The sequence below is a fragment of the Raphanus sativus genome, chromosome 8, assembly GCF_000801105.2.
Source record: "Raphanus sativus cultivar WK10039 chromosome 8, ASM80110v3, whole genome shotgun sequence".
Lineage (NCBI taxonomy): Eukaryota > Viridiplantae > Streptophyta > Magnoliopsida > Brassicales > Brassicaceae > Raphanus > Raphanus sativus.
Genome location: NC_079518.1, coordinates 11,973,934 through 11,994,966, shown reverse-complemented (window position 1 = coordinate 11,994,966; position 21,033 = coordinate 11,973,934). Strand labels below are relative to the sequence as shown.

Genomic DNA, 21,033 nt, shown 5'->3' with positions numbered 1-21,033 from the left:
AGTTACGTCTAAAGTATTAAGCTTCTATATCTTCTATCAATCTGGATTTCTACAGAAGACTGCTTGGTATAAGTTGTTCCGGTGTCATAAAATTAAAATTAAGCAGTGTGTAGTTCGGCTAGAGTTCTCTTTTACAATGAAAATAAAAAATTGATATTTGAGCCAGGATTCAAACCCCAGACATGTGGTGTGTGAGACCAGCGTGATAACCGACTACACCACCCGGATTTTGAAGCATATAAAAGTTTGACAATTGAACTCTTAATTTGTGAACCAGTTTCTTTAATATGATAACAGAATAACCGTTATTTGTGGCGCCAACCCTTTCAAATACGTATGGGTACTTGTGTTTTCTCTCGTTCGTCTACAATTTGCAATTGCAATATATATTTACTAATATCACGAGATTCGTCTTGACAATGGTGGAACATTTGATAATTATAAAGTGATTATTGAGGTGTGTTTTGTTTTGAACAATCAGATTTCTAATAGATGTTTTAAAATAGCTTACTCGATGTATAAACTTTTTTTTTCTCATAAATAGTTATAAATAGATCAACTTAGTAGTAAGAGGTTGTATTGGCAACCAATTCCCATGCACGTATAGCAAGGTTTGTATCAGAGGTTTCTCCACCTCGATTTGTGACGGTGATGAGGAGGCATAGAGCAGCGAAGCAGAAGCTAGACACAGTCAAAGAAGAAGAGTATAGAGAAGATTGTTGATTTGTTTCAGTGGTGGGAACTTGTGACCATGAAATCACTGTTTTGAGCTTTTAGTTGACTGGTCCTGCTACTGAAGAATGTTATTTAGTCCTTGAGCAGGATTAAGCTTCACTTTGCAGCGAGGAATGTTCTTTAGGCTCTATTAGTACTTGTTCGTTGGGCTTTTCTTTGGTATTCTGTTTTAATGTAATTCGATGGTTGTCAGGCATTTCTATAGCTTTGCTCTAAAGTAAGAAGAGCATACCATAGAGGGAACAGAAACGTGAGGCTCAGAAAGAATATTGCTGAGGTCTTAGCGTGCTTACGAGTGAGTGATGATGACAAAAGATGGTCAAGTCACGGATTCATTGACAAGTGAATAGAATGGAGTAATTTACAAGTATTATCATATACCTCTCCAGTTTCTAGTTTCAGAAGAAATACCTATGAACGATACACAATTTTGAGTTTTAGTTTTTATCACAGAGATACAAGAGCCAAAGAGAACAAGAAAGCTCCTCACTTCCTGCCTTTAGCTGATTTCAGGTCTTTAGTAAGCATCCTTGGCGCAATCGCCATTGACATAAGCTCTTGAAACAGTAATTTACAAGCATATGGAACGTGAACCTGTCAAAGAGATTAGTAGATAACATGCCATCACACAACTGAGAATTAGCGAGTTTAAAAGAAAACACAATTTTGAAACCTTACCTGAACAATATCTGTTGTCTTCTTGCAACCTTTGCATTCCAAAATATTCTTCTTCAGGTTTGCAATGGCGATGAGGCCACATGTTTCACACACATGTACCCTATACGCATCGCTCTGATCAAACAGCCTCTCTTTCAAAAAGCTAGCAGCACCATGAGCAATCATGCAGTCTCGTTCCATTTCTCCAAAACGCAATCCACCGTCACGTGATCTTCCTTCAGCCGGTTGTCTTGTTAAGATTTGCACAGGACCTCGTCCACGAGAGTGGATCTTGTCATCAACCATATGCTTCAACCTTTGGTAATACGTTGGTCCTATGAATATCATCGCTGGGAGTGGTCTGCCCGTGTGGCCATTGTACATCCTCTCAAATCCACGCATCTGGTACCCACATTTATGGAGAGCTTTGCTTATATTGTCCACCTAAAGACACCACCACAATGTGTCAGATTCAACTAAACAAGGAGCTAAGGAAAAGCAAAGTTACCGTGACATCTGTAAAGGGAGTTGCGTCTCCTTCTTTACCCATGTGAGCTGCCACTTTTCCCATGATGCACTCAATTAGCTGTCCAATCGTCATCCGAGACGGGATAGCATGTGGATTCACAATTATATCAGGAGTAACGCCTTCAATCGTCCAAGGCATGTCCTCCTGTGTGTACGTCATGCCAACAGTTCCCTTCTGACCATGTCTACTACTGAATTTGTCTCCAATTTGCGGAGTACGAACTGATCTAACCCTCACTTTCACAAACTTCAAACCATCTGCATTTGTAGTCAATAGAACCTACAAGAAGTTCACAACTTGAAAAAATTAGAGAACTTCCAGAACCCACGTTTAAACAAAATATGATCACATTCATAGTTCAGTCCTTAAACATTCTAAACTCATAACTGCAAGAAACACCAAAGTTACCTGATCAACCATTCCAGTTTCACTATGACGCAAGCTTATACTGTGATCACGTCTGGTGTATCGTGCTGTTTGTCCTTGAGCCTCGTCTTGAGATATTGGAGTTGTTTTCCCAATGATTACATCTTCACCTGAAACTCTAGTACCCTATACCACAAAATATTTTTTTTTAAAGAATTGTATGATACGCTTTTTTAGCACTAATGGCCAAATCAAATCAGATATAAGTCATTAAGGAACAATATATCATTGACTTACAGGAGGTGCGAGACCATCATCATCCAGTTTCTCATAAGAACCATGTCGCATACCCTGCAGCAGAATTTCTAAGTGTTAAACTCCACTAACAAAAAAGCACAACAGAAAATATGAACCACAATGGTGTCTTTTACCAGTGTATTTCCTCTGTCTGGGCGCCCAAAGTCTTCTTTGATAAGGGTCCCCATTTTTTTCTCCTCGTCTCTGCCAGGAGAAAGATTGCAGTATAAATTAAAGTGGAAAGACCAAAAGGAAATGTCCACAAGTATATGGTATACTCACCTGTAAGACCGGAAGAACAAGGATCGAAAGAAACCACGATCTATTGAAGACTGATTCATAATGACAGAATCTTCTTGATTATATCCAGAATAGCAAGAAATTGCAACAATAGCATTCTACACAAGAAAAAGAAGAAAAACATTTGAGAGAAGAGTGAAAGCTGGATTCTGAAAGACTTCAAGCAAAATAAAACTCACAATTCCTGCTGGAAGTTGCCTAAAGTGAAGATGCTCCATAGCTCTTGTGGTGACCAGAGGCTTTTGAGGATAATATAGAACATAGGCTAAGGTATCCTGGTTAACAGAACAATGATAGCAGTATCATTAATGCATGTAGTGTTATAACAAAAGATGGAAAGAAGAGACCACAAATTAAAAGCCTGGACCATACCATGCGGAATTGGTAGTTGGTGACATATATTCCCATGGCTTGCTTTCCCATAGCAGATTGATATGTATTACGGGGTGACTAATTCATCAAAACGTAGAAGTGGCAGAAAAGGTACACTAGATAGTTAGCATAAATTTGACTTTTACATAACGAAATTGCTTCTTAAAGATAGAATGTCAATTAAAGAGGGAGAAACCTGATTATGGTCGGGAAATGGTATGATTGAAGCACACACGCCCAATATCAAAGAAGGGTGAATCTCACAATGTGTGTAAGTGTCAGAATATGCCTCGTCGGGGCGGAGCCTAGCTTGAACCAGATCCTGAAACGAAATTAAGAGTGACAATGAGTGCCCCAAAAGTGCATTTATTCACATCTTCAACTTTCTGACATTCTAATTACTCACATTGATAGTCATGGATATCATAGTAGTCTCCTCTTCCTCTGTGTCTACATATTCTATAAACCCCTTTGCAAGCAGTTGATGCCAACCATCTTCTTCTGCACTTTCCTGGGTTATGAAAACGAGTATTGGTACACTGAAGTTATAACAAATACGTACTTTGAGAAAATAAGACTATAAAATTTACCCTTTGTTGCAGAGCATATATATCTTTCTTCTTTATCAAAAGCCTCTGATTATCCACAATAAACAAGGGACGACTACAGCGACCATAATCAGTGTATATCCGGAGCTCTTTCAGACGAATATCTCTAACAACGCTAACTTCAGTGTAACTACCATTCTGCAAGAGGAAACTTAAGTATATCACTTGTAGGACAGTAGCAATTTATTGACTAAAATATTTGGAAACGTGAACGAAAGTGCACGCTTACGCTTCTCCTCAAAAGTCTCAACGTTTTCACCAAAATGTCAGGATCTCGATGAATTCCAACCCACTTTCCATTGACAAAGATTTTTGTAGCTTGGGGTATAACTGATGGAGAGCTTTCCTACAATCAAGTTAAGACCTTGAGTAAACACATGAAACGAAGTGGTAGAGATTGAGTACGAAACTGACTGTTTAATGCTACAGACCTCAAGATTCTCAGTTCCCCAATCCGCCAAAATTTCCAAAATGGGAGAAGCAGCTGACCCAACTGTAATGTAGACCATGAGCGCCAAGTTTTTCACTAGACCACAAGCCTGACAAAGCAAATTCATAGTAAGCAATGGAACTAAATGAACCCCAAAATATTTTTATTTCTCTTAATGCAACAACTATACCTGTCCTTCAGGTGTTTCAGCAGGGCACATCATACCCCACTGTGAGTTGTGCAATTGTCTTGGTTTTGACAATTTTCCTGTCATATAAGACTTCATTAACACTCAAGTGGAAAAACCAGAAGGCGAACCTAAGTAGCAAGGATATGGATAAGAAAATGAACCCTGACTAAAATACACCAACTGCAGTAGCAGATAAGCTGAGACAAAGTAGAAACGCCAGAAAAAAAACAAGGCTTTACCTTCACGCCCAATAGGAGAATTGAGACGCCTCAAATGAGACAAAGTGGAAGCATATGTCAACCGATTTAGAACCTGGTGTAAGTAAAGACATGAGAACCATGTAAATCATGCAATAAATCACGCTAATAGCATATATCAAGAAATTATTTGAGCAGGAAAAGAGAAGAAACAAATCCTAACCTGAGAGACTCCTGCTCTTGTGCCAGCAGCGTTTGCCTGGCCCCAGTTCCCAGTAGCAAGAGCATATTTCAAGCCAGAGGTAATTGTTTTAGCGTTAATGGCAAACAGAAGATTGACATCTTTGCCATTGTCAACGCACTGTTACAGCGACATGAATTAGACTTCCAAACACAGACTAACAAATTAGATTTGAAGTCCTGGGCTTAAGAAGAGCAACTATTAAGAGACCTTCTGAACATAAGATCTCACATCCCTCGTAAGCTTTCTGAAAAGCTGCATTAAAGAAGATGCTTAGTCAGTAAGAGATAAACTAAAATGATACTTAAGTTCTTCAAATTTTTTTCAATAATGCATATGATTGTGGACTGGTAACAAACCATTCTAAACAGCCCTCCAAGTAAAGGACCAGCAAGATCCAGTCTTTTGTTACCATAATGATCCCTATCATCCTCTGGCTTTCGGCCAAGCACACAACGCAGCAGCCGGTTTATGATATACCTTAAACGTTATTGCATAATATGATCAACACAGAAACCTACGAAATCTCAAAGAACACGAGTGAGTTAAATACGTACCCAAAAGCGTAAGCTTTATGCGACTCACAAGATTCCCCAACTCCTTCATGAGGAAGCATTTCTTTCTGAAGGATATCTATCGCATACCTGCACTCACAAATCTCCATTGTGAGCATCTCAATAGTTGATATCTTAGATCATAATGCGCAACTTAATTGGTTTAGATTATATAATACTTTATCCTCTTTTTCCTGGGTGCACCATGAGGTGCACCACGTGTTCCAATATAGTCAAGGGCAACCTGAAGCAATATGAAAATCATCAAACTGACTGCAGGATCAATTCTCCAAACAACAGAAGAGCCAGAATAAAACATATCATTAGCCAAATGTAGGATAAATATGGTTACCTGCTGACTTTGAATGACAAAAGCTTCTTCCAAGGAAGGCCTGAGCAACTCCATCATCTGAGTATCGCCAAAGTCATAGCATATACGTTCCAATATGTCCTTATCGGCAACAAATCCCAATGCACGAAATACTATGATAATAGGAATTTCTTTCTTGATATATGGAAGTGTACATTGAATATACTGTCCAGATGAACCCTGCATCCATCCATTTACCATTATCTTAGAGTTCTAAAAAAAAAAAACTAATGGAGATAAAGAGTATCTAGCTTTCTCATACCCCTTTGGAGCCAGAGAACATACGCACGAACATTGTGCTTGGAGGTCTATTTTGGTTTTCCGCCATGGAACGGACTTCAGCAACATACAAATACTTATTTGGCTGTCTCTTCTTGAACACATAAACATGGTTCGTACTCATCTTCTCTTGAGCAATCAGAACCTTTTCACTGCCATTAATAATGAAGTATCCGCCCTGATCATAAGGACACTCTCCAAGCTCTGTCAAATCTTTCTCCGAATTCCCATTTAAGGTACAGTAAGTAGATCGGAGCATAATGGGAACCTAGTAAAAACCAAACGAGAAGAAAACATATACCTACTATCAGAACCGCATAGCAGAAGTCGCTTTTATAACCTTCCACATAAACAAAAGTTCACGGACCTTTCCAATGAAAACTTGAGTAAAATCCTGTGTCTCCGTAACTTCCACACCATCATGCCCTTTCTTAATAACTCTCTTGCTAACATCGACACACAAAGGAGCCGAGTAGGTGAGGTTTCTCAGCCTTGCAGCCTTAGGGAACAAGGTGGCCATCTCTCCATCAGACTCCGTTATCATTGGTTTGCTCAGATAAATCTGTCCAAACCTAATCTTGTGGATTGTCTGCAAAAAAAAAATATAAAGTTTCATCAGAGGTATAGCAAAAACAATGCTAATCACATTATCATTGTGCCAAAACTGATCTGAAAAATACACCTTGAAAACATAGCAGAGCTCAAGCATAGAATACAAAAGTAACTTGACATCAATTGAAATCATACGAACCTATAGAAGCTAAAATGCATAGCCTGCAGGAAAAAATAGTCATACGCAGAGGTGCCAAGAGGTGCTCAAGTAACTTGACATCAATTGAAATCAGTTACTCGAGTAGGCAAACCCTAATTGCTAGTAATTCAAAACCCTAGCAGTTAGAGAACCTCGGCAAAACCGGATTGGTGGCCAGGATTGTGCTGGGACTGAGATCGGATCTCGATATCAGACGACTCATCGACGATCTCTTGCATGGTGTTCTGAATAAACTGATCGAACGAGTCGATCTGCTGGCGAACGAGACCTTTCTCATCGAAGTAGGCTGAGATGACGGTCCATGCGTCCTCCTGTGTAATCTCCTCGTCGTCGCCATCAATGTGAGGCTGGTCCTGTTCGTACTCCATCTTTGATCTCCCTCTCGCTGAAGAACAGAGCAGAGCAGGAGCAGGAGCAGAGAGAGAGCGCGACGAATGGATGAGAATGAGAGGGACTTGGTGAGTTTAAGTGGTTTATAAAGAACCTCGGTGGTAGAGTAGGCTTGCTTGTTTATTGATATAACCGGTTTGATAACCGACTGGTTTGATTATATTCTATCTGTTTTTTTTTTTTTTTAACGATTATATTCTATCTGTTAAATGACTGAATCATTATATTTTCGATATTTGAAATTTTTACGTTCTTAGCATATAATAAAAAATTAAAATTTTATAATTTTCATTTTTTTTTACTAACTGTTTAAACTATAAAATTATATTTTGGACATATTAAAATAATGTTTTCTTTGATTTAATTTTGGACATATTAAAATAACTGTTTAAAATATAAAATTATATTTTGGATGAGTTTAAAAAATTTAGATTTAATTTTGAGAATCAGTTAGTTAATTCAAATTAAACCATCTCAATTGAGATGATTCTTTCAAAATGATATAATATAATATCTATTACATCTTTGATATAATTGAAAAATTACAACCCTAAATTTAGTATCATTATTTTACTTGTAAAAATGAAAAAAACTGCAAAAATGTATGTTTCCAGCAGAACAAAAAAAAATATTTTTCTGCAAAAACGATAAATTCGAGTTTTCTTTACTAACCTCAAAAAAATTTTGTTTTCCGCCAAAACAAGAAAATCTAAGTGTTTAAAAAAATCCCGCAAAAACCAGAAAATCCCTTTCCAATCAACCAAAAAATCATGTTTTCATAAAAAATCGAAAAATCTCATTTTCACGCTAAAACCAAAAATCGTATTTTTTAGCTAAAACCGAAAAAATCTCGTTTCCCAAAAAATTAAAACAAAAACTCGTTTTTTCACCAAAACAAGAAAACTCACTTTCAAAAACCAAAAAAATGCATTTTCTCGCCAAAGCGAAAAATCTTATTTTTCCATCAAAACAGAAAATCGTACTTTTCACCAAAACAAAAAAAAAATCGTTTTTCCGTCAAAATTGAAAAATCGCATTTTCTCCTCAAAACCAAAAAACTCGTTTTCCTGTCAAAATCGAAATTTTTCATTTTTCCATCAAACTGAAATCTCATTTTCATGCCAAAACAAGAAAAGCTCATTTTTCCGCCACAACCAAAAAAAAATCTTGTTTTCCCACTAAAACCATAAAAATACATTTTTCCGCAAAAATCGCAAAATCGTGCTCTCCCACTAAACCTGCAAAAATATATTTTCCTGCAAAAACATGAAAAACTTGTTTACCTGCAAAACGTGTTTTCCCACAGAAACACATTTTCCCCAAAAAAAATGTTTTTCTGCAAATGTGTTTTCCCGCCAAAACCACAAAATGTGTTTTTCTGCCAAAATCGTAAAAACGCATTTTCCCACCAAAATCGTGAAATCGACTGCTCTACACATTCTATCATTATCCATCTTGAAATCCCAAGCTCCATTGTCAAACATTATCCACCTTCCAGGCATAACCACAATGCAGGAATTACATAGATCTACGGTCCAACAATGAGGATCCGTTAGGATCATTTACTAATAGAGGAAGCACACATTTATAAAAACAAATACTGAAGCTTAGAACTCGAACAATGTACCTTCGCCGGTGTTGGTACTGATTTCCTTATCTTTACCAACACTACTTGACCCGACGCTCCGACCACCGATAATTGTTTTTATCCTTTTCAGTTACGGTGGATGCACATAGACCGCCTCAGAGGATCAAGATATCTTCTTCTCTTCGGGTTCTTTCTTTTTGTTGTCCACCAGTTCTAACTTAATCTCACCATTAACGAGTAAGTAGACCCACAAATTAGTTTATTAATATTACCACAAATATCTTTAACCAGTAACTGACGGGAAAAGATAAGGTGAAAGGACAAATTGTTATCTTTAATTTTTTTTACCGGTCACCAAAAAAAAAAATCTTGCCGCTCATACGTGAGAAAATATGAATTTGGCGTGTATCGTTAAGTCTCTGGGTCGTTTGTAGTGGATCGACTTCAAAAGTTTAGTGGACCACTAGCGAGAAGTACACGGGTCAAAAAACTAAAATGGACAGTAATTTATTTTTTTCCTGACTAGCGACCCATTCCTCCAATAAAAACTTCAAACAATCCATTTAACTAATTAAAAACTTCTCGCTACCCATTGTAACAAATAACTCCTGAATGTAGACAGACTCATATTCCCTCATGTATCTTTGAGAGGAAAACCTATTACACTGATTTTTAACTTTTTAGGAGTTTTTATTTTTTTATATATTCTACTAATTTACTCTCAGTTACTAGTCTCCATTTAATTTACTCTCAATTTTACTCAAAAAGGTTTACTATGATTTACTCCACTTAATTTATTCTGAATTATTCTTGGGTCTGCCGGTCATACCGTAACTGAATGTGTATGCATTAACATAATATATGAGCTGTTTCTTGGACCATGGTCCACAAGTATATTACTCCCAGCTACATGAGTCAATAGAATGGCCAATTCTTAATTTAAACAACTAATCCAAACTACCATTAAATATAACTTTGACCTTTTTAATTCGTTTTTAGATATTTTCCTTAGAATTTACGTAGTTTCCTTCTCAACCCTTCCTTATGTTCATTGAAAATAGGTCCAAAATCACAAAGTGATCTCATCTCTTGTATATATCCATGTGTCTCATATTAAGTATCATTTTATCTTTTAAAATTTATTTCATTATAAATGTTAATTTATACTTTTAAAATAAATATTAAATATTTTCCCAGTTTTAACATTTACTCTTAACTCATTACTTAATAAAAAACTAATGTATTAAATAGAAGTAAAATATAAATTTTGTTGTTAAAAAATATAAATTTTAATCATTTTCTTAATTTGTATGTAAATTTTTTAAAAATACTTATAATGAAACAGAGGGAATATTAATTTTTCATTACAACAATTAATCAGTTAACATGAGACATTCAATTTTACAGCAGCCAAACTGCCAAAGGACGGAACTATAGTAAAAATATTATGTATATAGTCATTTCCTTGTAATATTTACTCTTGTAATATTTACTCTATACCTTAACCAGTATTTTTGTTTTTATGAATAAGTGAAGTTTTATAAGTGTTTTTTTGAAAAACTGTTTTATAAGTGTTACAAAAGAAAAGTGCAGTTTTATATATATTCGAGTGAAATAACTTATTCATTGTCCCATTTCATTAATAATATTTAATTGATTATTAATTATTCTTTATGCGTATTAGAACAAATAATATTCTTTCAGTCGAACACATCTAACATTAACATAGAGGACGTGCTATATAGACCGACTAAACATGATTTTAGATTGATCAATTTGAGGTATAGTGAGGGTGCCGATCGAATTACGGTTTTACTTCTATTTTCGTCCTCTATGTTAAACGTTCAGCAGCCATTTGAATTGTATAGACTGTAGAATCTTAATTTGAGATAAAATGTTAGTTACTTTTATAGTGACAGTGTAAGAGACCTACGAATGTAGTCGTACAATATTCTTGCTATACTACATAATCTCTCGTTACTACACCTAAAGGTTTCCGCACAAATTTAATTAACTCAAAACTATGCTAGTTTATAGAGAATGGTATATTCAAGGAATCAGAATCTCAAAATGCATTATTGGCTGACATAAATTATACTGAGTGTGTACGTAACCCATATAAAGCCATTTTGTATATCTAGTTTTTGGAAATCTAGGTTATTAATGTGCAGTATGCATAGTACAATCATCAAACGAATGCATAACACATAAATACAAATATTTATTAATCTGATATATAGTACACATATAGAAAATTAAACTGTAATCATGGAATATATATATATGTATATATATATATAATAATAAAATGGCAATCATTTTAAAATTTTCCTTTTCCTCTATTGTTTTTCATACCTTACAAGAATTCGTGAGGTCAAAGAGAAAGAGTGATTTTTTAAAAAACTTACTTAAAAACTGATGAACTGAAACTCTCTCTCTCTCTCTCTAGAAAAATCATATAAGCAGTGGCATGGATTTTCTCTTACTAAAAGCATTAATAGACCTTTCGATAATCATAAATGTAGTGCACCCTCTATGCATTCCGCAATCAGAAATACTTGGGTTCACCCCTAGAGTGAACCTTTAGATTCACCCAACCAATAGAATTTCGTTATTTCATATTCGATATCTTTTAAAAAAGGAAACAAAATATTGTCAAATTTTATTATGTTTTTAAAATAAAAATAAATAGAAAATAATAGTAGTTGCAAAAAAAAATTATATTTAAAATACCGTCAGCAAAACAATAAACCCTAAATTCTAAATCATAAACCCTAAATCCATGTTAAAGTTTTGGATAAATCCTAAATTTTTAGATTTTTTTTTAAATATATTTTTAACACAATCACCAAAACACTAAACCCTAAACTCTAAATACTAACCCTAAACCCTTGGATAAACCCTAAACCCTTGGATAAATCTTAAACTCTAGGATTTAGAATTTATCCAAGTGTTTTGGATTTACCAAGGGTTTAGGGTTTACCCAAGGGTTTAGGGTTTATGATTTAGAGTTTAGGGTTTAGTATTTGGTTGACGGTATTAAAAATATATTTTTTTAAACATGTTTTTGTGTACAATTAATATTATTTTTTATTTTTAATCTAAAAATATAATATAACTTAATAATATTTTATTTCTTTTTTTTAAAGATACCGAATATGAAATAACGAAATCCTATTGGTTGGGTGAACCCAAGAATTTCTCTTCCGCAATAACTCTTTTTCCTTTTGCCACATCTTCTCCTTACATCTTTCTCTTCTTCCTCCTCTCTCCTTAGTTCCTTATTCTCCAATTTTTCCTTTAACAAAAAAATTCTCCTTTCGCTGAATAGCGATGTAAGTACATCTTGCTGATTTTATAAGAGCGGATCCTCTAACAACATATATGTCGCTATAAAAATCGGTGCCCTTTTGATTTTCTCAGACCTCCACGTATATCTCTTTTTCGCCACAAAGAAGAGAACCAAAAGATTAGAAAAGACCCCGAGCTAGGGTTTCATTGTGTCCAAAGGTTAGCTGATCTATCTCTCTCTCTACATCTATATATATCTTTGTCAAAAAAATATATATATATATGCGAATGTTCTTTGTTTCTCTGGAGAATGAGATCTGTATTGCATGTTTGTTCATGCTAACCAGATCCCTTTTGTTTTTAGTCTTTTCAAGATATGTATTAACCTCTTTGTAGATTTATTTCCTTCTGTCTCTTTGTGCGTAGTTATAAACATGTAAAGGGGTTTGAGTTGGACGAATTTTACTGAGTACTATACTCTAGTTGTGTTAAAAAGGCCATTGACTTAATGTCAACTCATATACATATATACACAATTTTCTTTTAATTTATTGTTTTCTCAATTAATTACCTTCTATAGTTTTTTTTTTTATAGTAAATGGTTCTTTTTACTTGTGTTACCTAGAGATAAGGTCAATGAAACGAAAAAATGTCTTTTTTTTTTACAAAAATACGTCTTTTTTTGTTTCAGAAGATCTCCAATGTAAAACTCTAAATTTTCCTCCAAAATGGAGTAAAAGTGAGTATAAATTAAAAATGCTTCAACCCTACTCCATTTTCCACTCCATAATGGAGTAATGAATAAACAAAAAATAGATTATTCCATTTATGGAGTAAATTTCGTTATAGAGTAGGATATGAAGTTGGTTGGAGAATTGTTTACTCTATATTCACTTTTACTCCATTTTGAAAGAAAATATGGAGTTGGATTGGAAATGCCCTGGGTAGCCTTTGAATTTCTCTATATTGCTAGCTTTTACTAGAGAAAAGAGAGAGAAAGAGAGTGAGACAAAAAGATCATTAACTTCGTTCCAGACCAACACAACACTTTCAAAAAAGTAGATCTGTATCATGTAGCGTTTCTTTTTGTTTTACATCAATTCGAGTTTGGCTCAACCATATCGCTTTTGAATTCACTCAAAAAAAGTAAGTAAGACCACACAAGTTTTGTTTTTTTGTTTGTTTGTGTAAGCTATTTGAAAGTTAGGGTTTCCTAGATCGTCTCTTCATCGTTTTCTTGTAGATCCAATGTTTTTTTTCGGACCCTTTTTGATAAGATGAATAGAGATGCTCATCCATGCTTATAGATATATAAATAACCATGAAAATAGATAAATAATAATAGTTTACTTTTAAGTTACTTGTGGAATGTGAAAAGCACCATATAAGTATATATGTATAGTTTCATGTAGAAATTTTTTTAAAAAAATCCCAACTAAATTTCATTAATCCTTTTAACACCCAAATTTCTCCTTCCCAGTTTAATACCACAGCTAATTATTTTTAACATTTATACATAAAGTTTAAAATTATGCCCATTTTAACATTCAAATTTTGTTTTTAATTGAATATATATACTAATAAATTTCAAACAAAATTTAGAAATCTCTAAAATCCAAGAAAAAATATGAAAAATTCTAATTTTTTTAAGACTCAGGAAAGAAGGTAAATACTACAGAAATTTTTTAATTATTAAAAATAATAATTTTGAACGAAAAATAAAATTGTTTCTTTTATTTTTAAATAATCTAAATCCATTATTTAAAAATTCAAACTTTTATTACAAAATTTAAGATCCGTACAAAATTTAGTTACCTTTATTCCTCATATAAAAAAATTAAAAATTAGAATTTCCTGACACTTTTTTGTAAATTTAGAGATTTTTTGATATCTTTGAAATTTATTAGTATTTTTTATCAAAACAAATACAGTTTGAGTATTAAAATAGATTCAGTTTTAAAAGTTTGTGTATTAAAAATGAGCAAAACATTTAGTTAAGGTATTAAACTTGATAGCGAAAAAATTGGATATTAAAAAGCTAAACAAAATTTAATTACAGTATTTTTATGACATTATCTTTCATGTATCTAGAAGATTACTTTACATAATACCAAGATTCATCTTCCGTTTCTACTTTGACTCGTATATATAAACATGATTTGACCTTTGATTTTTGACAGTAGGAGATACTTTAAGAGTAGAAAATCGATTTATATAACAACGAAAATGATTTGTATAATCGTCTTGTAGATTTGAAGGGAAATCAAAAGCTAAAAAGAACTACAGAACCGATATAGGGATCAATCATCATCACCATGTATCATCCAAACATGTTCGAGTCTCATAATCATATGTTCGATATGATAAAGAGCTCTGACAATGATTTGGGTCTTACGGGGAGCCGAGAAGACGACTTCAAGACTAAGTCTGGCGCAGAAGTCACCATGGAGAATCCTTTAGAAGAAGAGCTTCAAGATCCTAATCAGCGTCCCAATAAAAAGAAACGATACCACCGTCACACGCAACGCCAGATTCAAGAGCTTGAGTCGTAAGTAACACCTCTCAAACGTGTAAAGATTTTTACTGTTTTGGGATTTAAGGTCAGTATTTGTTTGTTTGGTTTCAATCTTTTAGGTTCTTTAAAGAATGTCCTCATCCTGATGATAAGCAAAGAAAAGAGTTGAGCCGAGAGCTAAATTTAGAACCTCTTCAAATCAAATTTTGGTTCCAAAACAAGCGCACTCAAATGAAGGTACATACTTAGGCTAAAATATTGACTCATTATATGTTACATTTAATTTGAACTTGTCTCCAATCTAACACTAATGTTAATCAATAAACTTGATGTTTTCATTCGAATAGCATTTGATTCGATGTGGATAACTATGAAGCCTTCATTAAACACATATAATATAGTCAGCTAATTGCCTAGTACTGTAGGTCCACTATTAAGGAATTTATTTGGTTATTATGTATAATTATATATATTTTACTTGCTCTATACTCTTTATGAGACCAAAACCTAAAGAAAAGAAAGTTGTGATCTTCATAGGCACAACATGAGAGGCACGATAACTCAATTCTGAAGTCAGACAACGACAAGCTAAGAGCAGAGAACAATAGGTACAAGGATGCTCTAAGCAACGCAACATGTCCAAACTGTGGCGGTCCTGCTGCTATAGGAGAAATGTCATTCGACGAACAGCATTTAAGGATTGAAAACGCACGTCTACGCGAAGAAATAGATAGAATCTCTGCCATAGCTGCTAAATACGTAGGGAAGCCAATGTTGGCTCATTCCTCGCCTTTCTCTCAGCTCACATCTTCACACCACATTCCCTCACGCTCGCTTGATCTTGAAGCTGGGAGCTTTGAGAACAACAACAGCCAGACGGGTTTTGCCGGGGAGATGTATAGAACAAGCGACTTTATGAGGTCGATTTCGATCCCTTGTGAGGCTGATAAACCAATGATTGTTGAGTTAGCGGTTGCAGCCATGGAAGAGCTAGTGAGAATGGCTCAGACTGGTGATCCCTTGTGGGCTTCAAGTGATAGTTCGGGTGAGATTCTCAATGAAGAGGAGTATTTTCGAACGTTCCCTAGAGGAATAGGGCCTAAACCAATCGGTATGAGATCAGAAGCTTCTAGAGAGTCAACGGTTGTCATCATGAATCATATCAACCTCGTTGAGACTCTAATAGATGTGGTATCAACCTCTTTCCTTATCTTCTCAAACCTTATCAAAGATTCTAATTAACGTTTAGCTGAGAGTCTTGCGATGTTCTTTTTGGGTTATAGAATCAATGGTCTAGTGTGTTCTGCGGGATTGTATCGAGAGCATTGACGTTAGAAGTTCTCTCTACTGGCGTTGCTGGAAACTATAATGGGGCACTACAAGTGGTATGAGACTTTTTTTAAATTACTTGCTTCACAAGTTATTGTTCTAAATCATGTATTAATTAATTAATCAATATTACTTATCGGTTTGGTCTTACTTGCTTTGCAATTTATAATTCTAAATTATGTATTAATCAGATATTATTACTTGTGTGGTTTGGTCTTTGTTGTCGGGTACACAAAGATGACAGCAGAGTTCCAAGTCCCATCACCGCTTGTTCCGACACGTGAGAACTACTTTGTTAGGTACTGTAAGCAGCATAGCGACAGTACTTGGGCGGTTGTTGATGTCTCTTTAGAAAGCCTACGACCGAGTCAGATCACTAGAAGCAGAAGAAGACCCTCTGGTTGTCTGATTCAAGAATTGCAGAATGGCTATTCCAAGGTAAAATTTAAAGGGTTACATTTGTATTTATCAAAATATGGTGGAGAATTTGAAAATGAGAGAATTGATGGGTTTTTAATTTTGTTGGCAATTATTGAAGGTGACTTGGGTAGAACATACAGAGTTCGATGATATATCGGTCCATGCCATGTATAAACCGTTGGTTAATACCGGTTTAGCTTTTGGTGCGAAACGTTGGGTGGCGACACTTGACCGCCAATGTGAGCGGCTCGCGAGTTCGATGGCCAGCAACATTCCAACCGGTGATCTTTCCGGTACGTATTATTACGAGGGTCATTTGTTACTTAATCCATAAATTCATGGATTAAATCGAGAAATTTTATTTACTTCCCTTAATTTTGTGGTAATTATGAATAGTGATAACGAGTCCTGAGGGGAGGAAGAGCATGCTGAAACTGGCGGAGAGGATGGTGATGAGCTTCTGTAGCGGAGTCGGCGCGTCGACTGCACACGCCTGGACGACACTTGCCGCCACAGGATCTGACGATGTTCGGGTCATGACTCGGAAAAGCATGGATGATCCGGGAAGGCCTCCGGGTATCGTCTTGAGCGCCGCTACTTCGTTTTGGATCCCAGTGGCACCTAAACGAGTGTTCGATTTTCTCAGAGATGAAAACTGCAGAAGCGAGGTAAAAGAATAATTTTTCTTCACTTTATTGAGAGTTCTTGAATTCAGGTAGGGTTAGGGCAAATTTAACTGAAACCAAAAATTGAACCAGAACCAAACCAAAATAACCCAGTTTGATTTGGTTTCAGTATAACCCTAATATCCCATGGTTTCCAAAACAATACTATCCGTGGGTATTGGCTCCATTTCGGGATCAACATCAAATGACTTGAATATTTGGATATTATAAATATATCTTCGGCATTTCGAGTATACATGTTTAATTTTTTTTTGTACAATGTATATTATTAGTGTGTTGGTTATATTATTAGTATTTTGTGTATTATTTTGTTTTTTCATGGATTTTTAAATATCTTTATAGCATTTTGGATATATTTTAATGTTTTCGTGGTGTTGGATAATATTTCTGGTTTTTGGATATAAAATACCTGAACCAAACCATATGAGAAATACTTTTGGAAGATTTTCGGTTTTAAAAATTAAGAACCAAACCGATTAGGAACCTAATTTTGGTTTGATTTTGCAGTGGGATATACTTTCGAACGGAGGCTTGGTTGAAGAAATGGCTCATATCGCAAATGGTCGTGATCCTGGGAACTCTGTCTCCTTACTGAGAGTCAATGTAAGAATCTTTCCTACAAGAGGCTTTAATGTTTTACCTTTGTTTGTTTTGAACAAATTTTTTTTTTATTTTGTTTTGTTCAGAGCTCGAACTCAGGACAGAGCAACATGTTGATCTTACAAGAAAGCTGTACGGACGCATCAGGATCCTACGTGATATACGCACCAGTTGACATGATGGCTATGAACCTTGTCCTGAGCGGTGGCGATCCAGATTACGTGGCTTTGTTACCATCCGGATTCGCTATACTGCCTGATGGCTCTACAAGTGGAGGAAGCGCTGGCGCCGGAGCTGCAGGAGAAGTGGTTACTTCCACAGCAAGTAATTGCGGTTCACTACTGACGGTAGCGTTTCAGATACTTGTTGACTCTGTTCCAACCGCTAAACTCTCTCTAGGCTCAGTGGCTACAGTCAACAGTCTCATCAAATGCACCGTACAGAGTATCAAGGATGCTTTGGCATGTGATGGAGCTTGAAGTTTTTCAGGTAAGCAATGTTCTCTACATGGTTATTGTTCGGATAGTCACATCTTCTTGATCTTATAACCAATGTGGTTTGTGTTTATGCAGAAGTGAAAGAGGACATAGTAAAGGAAGGTGTAGGAGTTTTTTTCTTGGTAATATTTGTTTCTTGTTTTAATAGTCTTGTGAGATTCTCCAAAGGAAGTCAAGAACGCACCTTTTTGCGTTTAATCTCATTGCGCGTTTGTATGCGGGTGGGCCAAAAAGAGGCTTGAGAACGGGTAAAGAGGTTCGGGTATTGACTTCTGCTGGGAACAAAAAAATGGTTTGTTGTGAATTCAGGCGGTTTTGCGTTTGCGTTTGCATTTTCTCTGTTATTATTTTATCTTCCACTAGAGGACATCTTCACGTTTTGCGTCTAATAAGTGTATCCTGCTACTCTTTGTTATTATTATTAAGCCACTTTGGTACTAAAATATTGTCGATGAAACTGTGTAAATCACTAAAAGAATTATGTTTATCTCTTTTTTTATTCTTTATTTCTCAAAGATAATAATTTTACATATATTTAAAAAAGTAAGCAGCGTTCAATTATAAAGGTATAAACACATAAATGTAGGTCGGACTACTATAAATTTGAATTTTTTATTTTTATTCTAATGATCTAATCAATGACTACTATAAATTTGAATTTTTAGAGATTTTGTACATAATTTGAGTTCATATATGCACAAAGAGATAAACACATAAATGTAGGTCGGACAAGGGAAATAAAAAACTAACAAAAACTTCCACATTATCCACAATCAAGAGTCAATGGAATGTGTACACCATGTGCCTTTTAACTTAAACTCAGTCTTGGTGGATTTCATCAAAAGGGGCAGGAGCAAACCTAACATCTTCAGGCCGTGCAATCACCACAGGCTCATCAGCGAAAAGGGCTTTGAGGAAAGATGGAGTCTTCAAGGGTCGCCTATCGGTCATTCGTGGATAGACAAATGCCAAAAAGTAATAGGCGTGACCTGCTATCATTCCCTGCATATAGGACAGAGTTTAAGGGTAAGGATGAGGGTAAAGAGGGAAGTTGAAACTGATGTAATTCAAATTAAGAAAGTGTGTACCAGTAAATCCCCCCAGGGACTTGCACCAACAAGGACAGAGAATCCAAGAAGCACCTGCCATTTTTCAGAACCTGGCGTAAGATATGATTCGAACTATCGTAAGAAAATGAGAAAGTCCAACTCACCCATGGTAAATACGCTGCTGTAAAAGTGAAAAGACCAAGGAAACTCATGTGGACGTAAGGATTCTGTTTGCTCCATACATACACCTGAAGAAGAGATGAAATATACATCAAAAGAAATGATTTTGAGATGGATTTTTTTAAAAACCATTAGAGAATAATAGGAGGTTTGGACAAGTTACCATCATGAAAGTCAAAGAGTTGCTGAGGAAAATGATCTGGGAGATTGAGACAGACAAATAAGGTATGGTTCCGCCGATTAGGACAATGCCGGTAAGAACAGTTGCCCCGAACAAGAGCATGTAAAGGAAATCAGCAGTCTTTCCCCTGAAGGAGTTTTCTTCAAGAAGTTTGCAGTATCTAGCTAGAAAAAACATATGGAACAAGAAGTCCAAATCTGCACAAAGAAGATTTTATAAATTCAGAAAAGCATATATGATTCAATATTACAAAGGAAAGGAATCCGACAAGACTCATAGCTTAGACACAAGCGGGAAAATTGCCTATCTTGACCCTAACAATTCTGATTGTGTCTTTAATGCAACAAAACATTATTCAACACAACATCGTTTACTCTGTAAATACAAATTCAGTTCGACTTACAGGCACTTGAGTTAAAACTTAAATCACATTATTACTACAAGGGTGACATTATTACATTATTAACCTATGGTCACAAATAGATAGATAGATTACCCATATTGCGGAAATAAAGAAAATTGGTGACGAGGCGCCATAACTGATACTGCTTCACCACGAGGGTCGGATTCAGGTAAAGATTATACGGCGATATTATCTGCAATCAAGAAAGGTGGGATCAAATCGATTCAATTCAATAGAGTGAAAAAAAAACTAATCAGAGAAAAGGTAATTAATACCTCGAGGGAACATCCGACGGTGGTGACAACAGCCGCCGTGAGATACGACCTTGTTATAATCGGCATCTGCTTGTACCATTCTTCCACCGCTTGAGCCATAATTATTCCACCTAATCGCCCGATTGGATTCAGAATCAGCTCTACAGAAACGAAAGCGATTGAATTTGTTTTTCTTTTTTATCTTTTTTCCTTTCCCGCACGTATGAATGTGGAGAAGAAGGGGGAAAAAAAACAAACTTAGTATTTATTCGTGTGAGGTGACAATAGTTGCACGAATAAGAGAGCGCGTGGCCTGCACAGACCAATCATGAATAGCTTGCTGACGCTACGTTCTACGAGGCAGGAAAAAGTAGTAAAACGTCTCGGTGTTTTTTTTTATCTTCGTAAAACGGCATGATATTGGCGCTGAATATCATAAACAGCGAGATTACCAACTTTTTGGAACAGTTGCAATAAAAAAATTTCCCTATCATCTCTAATGTTTTACTTTATTTATTTTTTAAATAGAATAACTCAATAATAAAATTGAATTCTACTCCCCAATTGTACTCTGATTTTACATTAAAATATATAGTAATGAACAAAAAATAAATGAGTTATACTATTTATAGAATTTTTTTTTCACTTTATTATCAAGTGAAAAATAAAATAAGATTAGAGTAATTTTACTGAAAACTTTATTTTAGAACAAAAATAGAATGAGACTTGAGATGTTCTTACCATTTACGATTT

The 21,033-nt window shown here is 35.2% G+C and overlaps 3 protein-coding genes across 5 annotated transcripts; 1 reads left to right on the top strand and 2 right to left on the bottom strand.

The window, feature by feature from the left end:
* Nucleotides 1-1,049: 1,049 nt before the first annotated feature.
* Nucleotides 1,050-7,353, bottom strand: LOC108822642 (DNA-directed RNA polymerase II subunit 2-like). 2 transcript variants are annotated; one of them, XM_018595772.2, is made up of 25 exons: nucleotides 7,029-7,353; nucleotides 6,493-6,714; nucleotides 6,109-6,393; nucleotides 5,829-6,026; nucleotides 5,656-5,720; nucleotides 5,480-5,566; nucleotides 5,282-5,402; nucleotides 5,133-5,177; nucleotides 4,905-5,042; nucleotides 4,724-4,796; nucleotides 4,485-4,561; nucleotides 4,296-4,403; nucleotides 4,094-4,210; nucleotides 3,847-4,002; nucleotides 3,663-3,767; nucleotides 3,453-3,578; nucleotides 3,257-3,334; nucleotides 3,064-3,159; nucleotides 2,867-2,982; nucleotides 2,719-2,788; nucleotides 2,585-2,638; nucleotides 2,330-2,473; nucleotides 1,901-2,200; nucleotides 1,414-1,836; nucleotides 1,050-1,329 (listed from the first exon to the last, which is right to left on the bottom strand). In XM_018595772.2, the coding sequence occupies exons 1-25, from the start codon at nucleotides 7,263-7,265 to the stop codon at nucleotides 1,222-1,224; spliced, it is 3,549 nt and encodes a 1,182-aa protein (XP_018451274.2). In that variant the 5' UTR covers nucleotides 7,266-7,353; the 3' UTR covers nucleotides 1,050-1,221. The 2 variants fall into 2 exon arrangements, with proteins under 2 accessions (XP_018451274.2, XP_018451276.2); XM_018595774.2 differs by having other exon boundaries at nucleotides 6,877-7,171.
* Nucleotides 7,354-12,103: 4,750 nt separating this feature from the next.
* LOC108819574 (homeobox-leucine zipper protein MERISTEM L1-like) lies at nucleotides 12,104-18,704 on the top strand. 2 transcript variants are annotated; one of them, XM_056993232.1, is made up of 11 exons: nucleotides 12,104-12,385; nucleotides 14,464-14,714; nucleotides 14,801-14,918; nucleotides 15,219-15,872; nucleotides 15,965-16,066; nucleotides 16,248-16,448; nucleotides 16,549-16,723; nucleotides 16,827-17,098; nucleotides 17,624-17,719; nucleotides 17,803-18,205; nucleotides 18,289-18,704. In XM_056993232.1, exons 2-10 carry the CDS (start codon nucleotides 14,482-14,484, stop codon nucleotides 18,193-18,195), a joined length of 2,244 nt encoding a protein of 747 aa, XP_056849212.1. In that variant the 5' UTR covers nucleotides 12,104-12,385; nucleotides 14,464-14,481; the 3' UTR covers nucleotides 18,196-18,205; nucleotides 18,289-18,704. The 2 variants fall into 2 exon arrangements, with proteins under 2 accessions (XP_056849212.1, XP_056849211.1); XM_056993231.1 differs by having other exon boundaries at nucleotides 14,417-14,714.
* A 136-nt stretch (nucleotides 18,705-18,840) lies between these two features.
* On the bottom strand, nucleotides 18,841-20,523 carry LOC108819542 (derlin-2.1). The gene is made up of 6 exons (XM_018592599.2): nucleotides 20,302-20,523; nucleotides 20,120-20,219; nucleotides 19,606-19,820; nucleotides 19,427-19,510; nucleotides 19,302-19,355; nucleotides 18,841-19,215 (listed from the first exon to the last, which is right to left on the bottom strand). Exons 1-6 carry the CDS (start codon nucleotides 20,398-20,400, stop codon nucleotides 19,033-19,035), a joined length of 735 nt encoding a protein of 244 aa, XP_018448101.1. The 5' UTR covers nucleotides 20,401-20,523; the 3' UTR covers nucleotides 18,841-19,032.
* Between the last annotated feature and the right edge of the window lie 510 nt (nucleotides 20,524-21,033).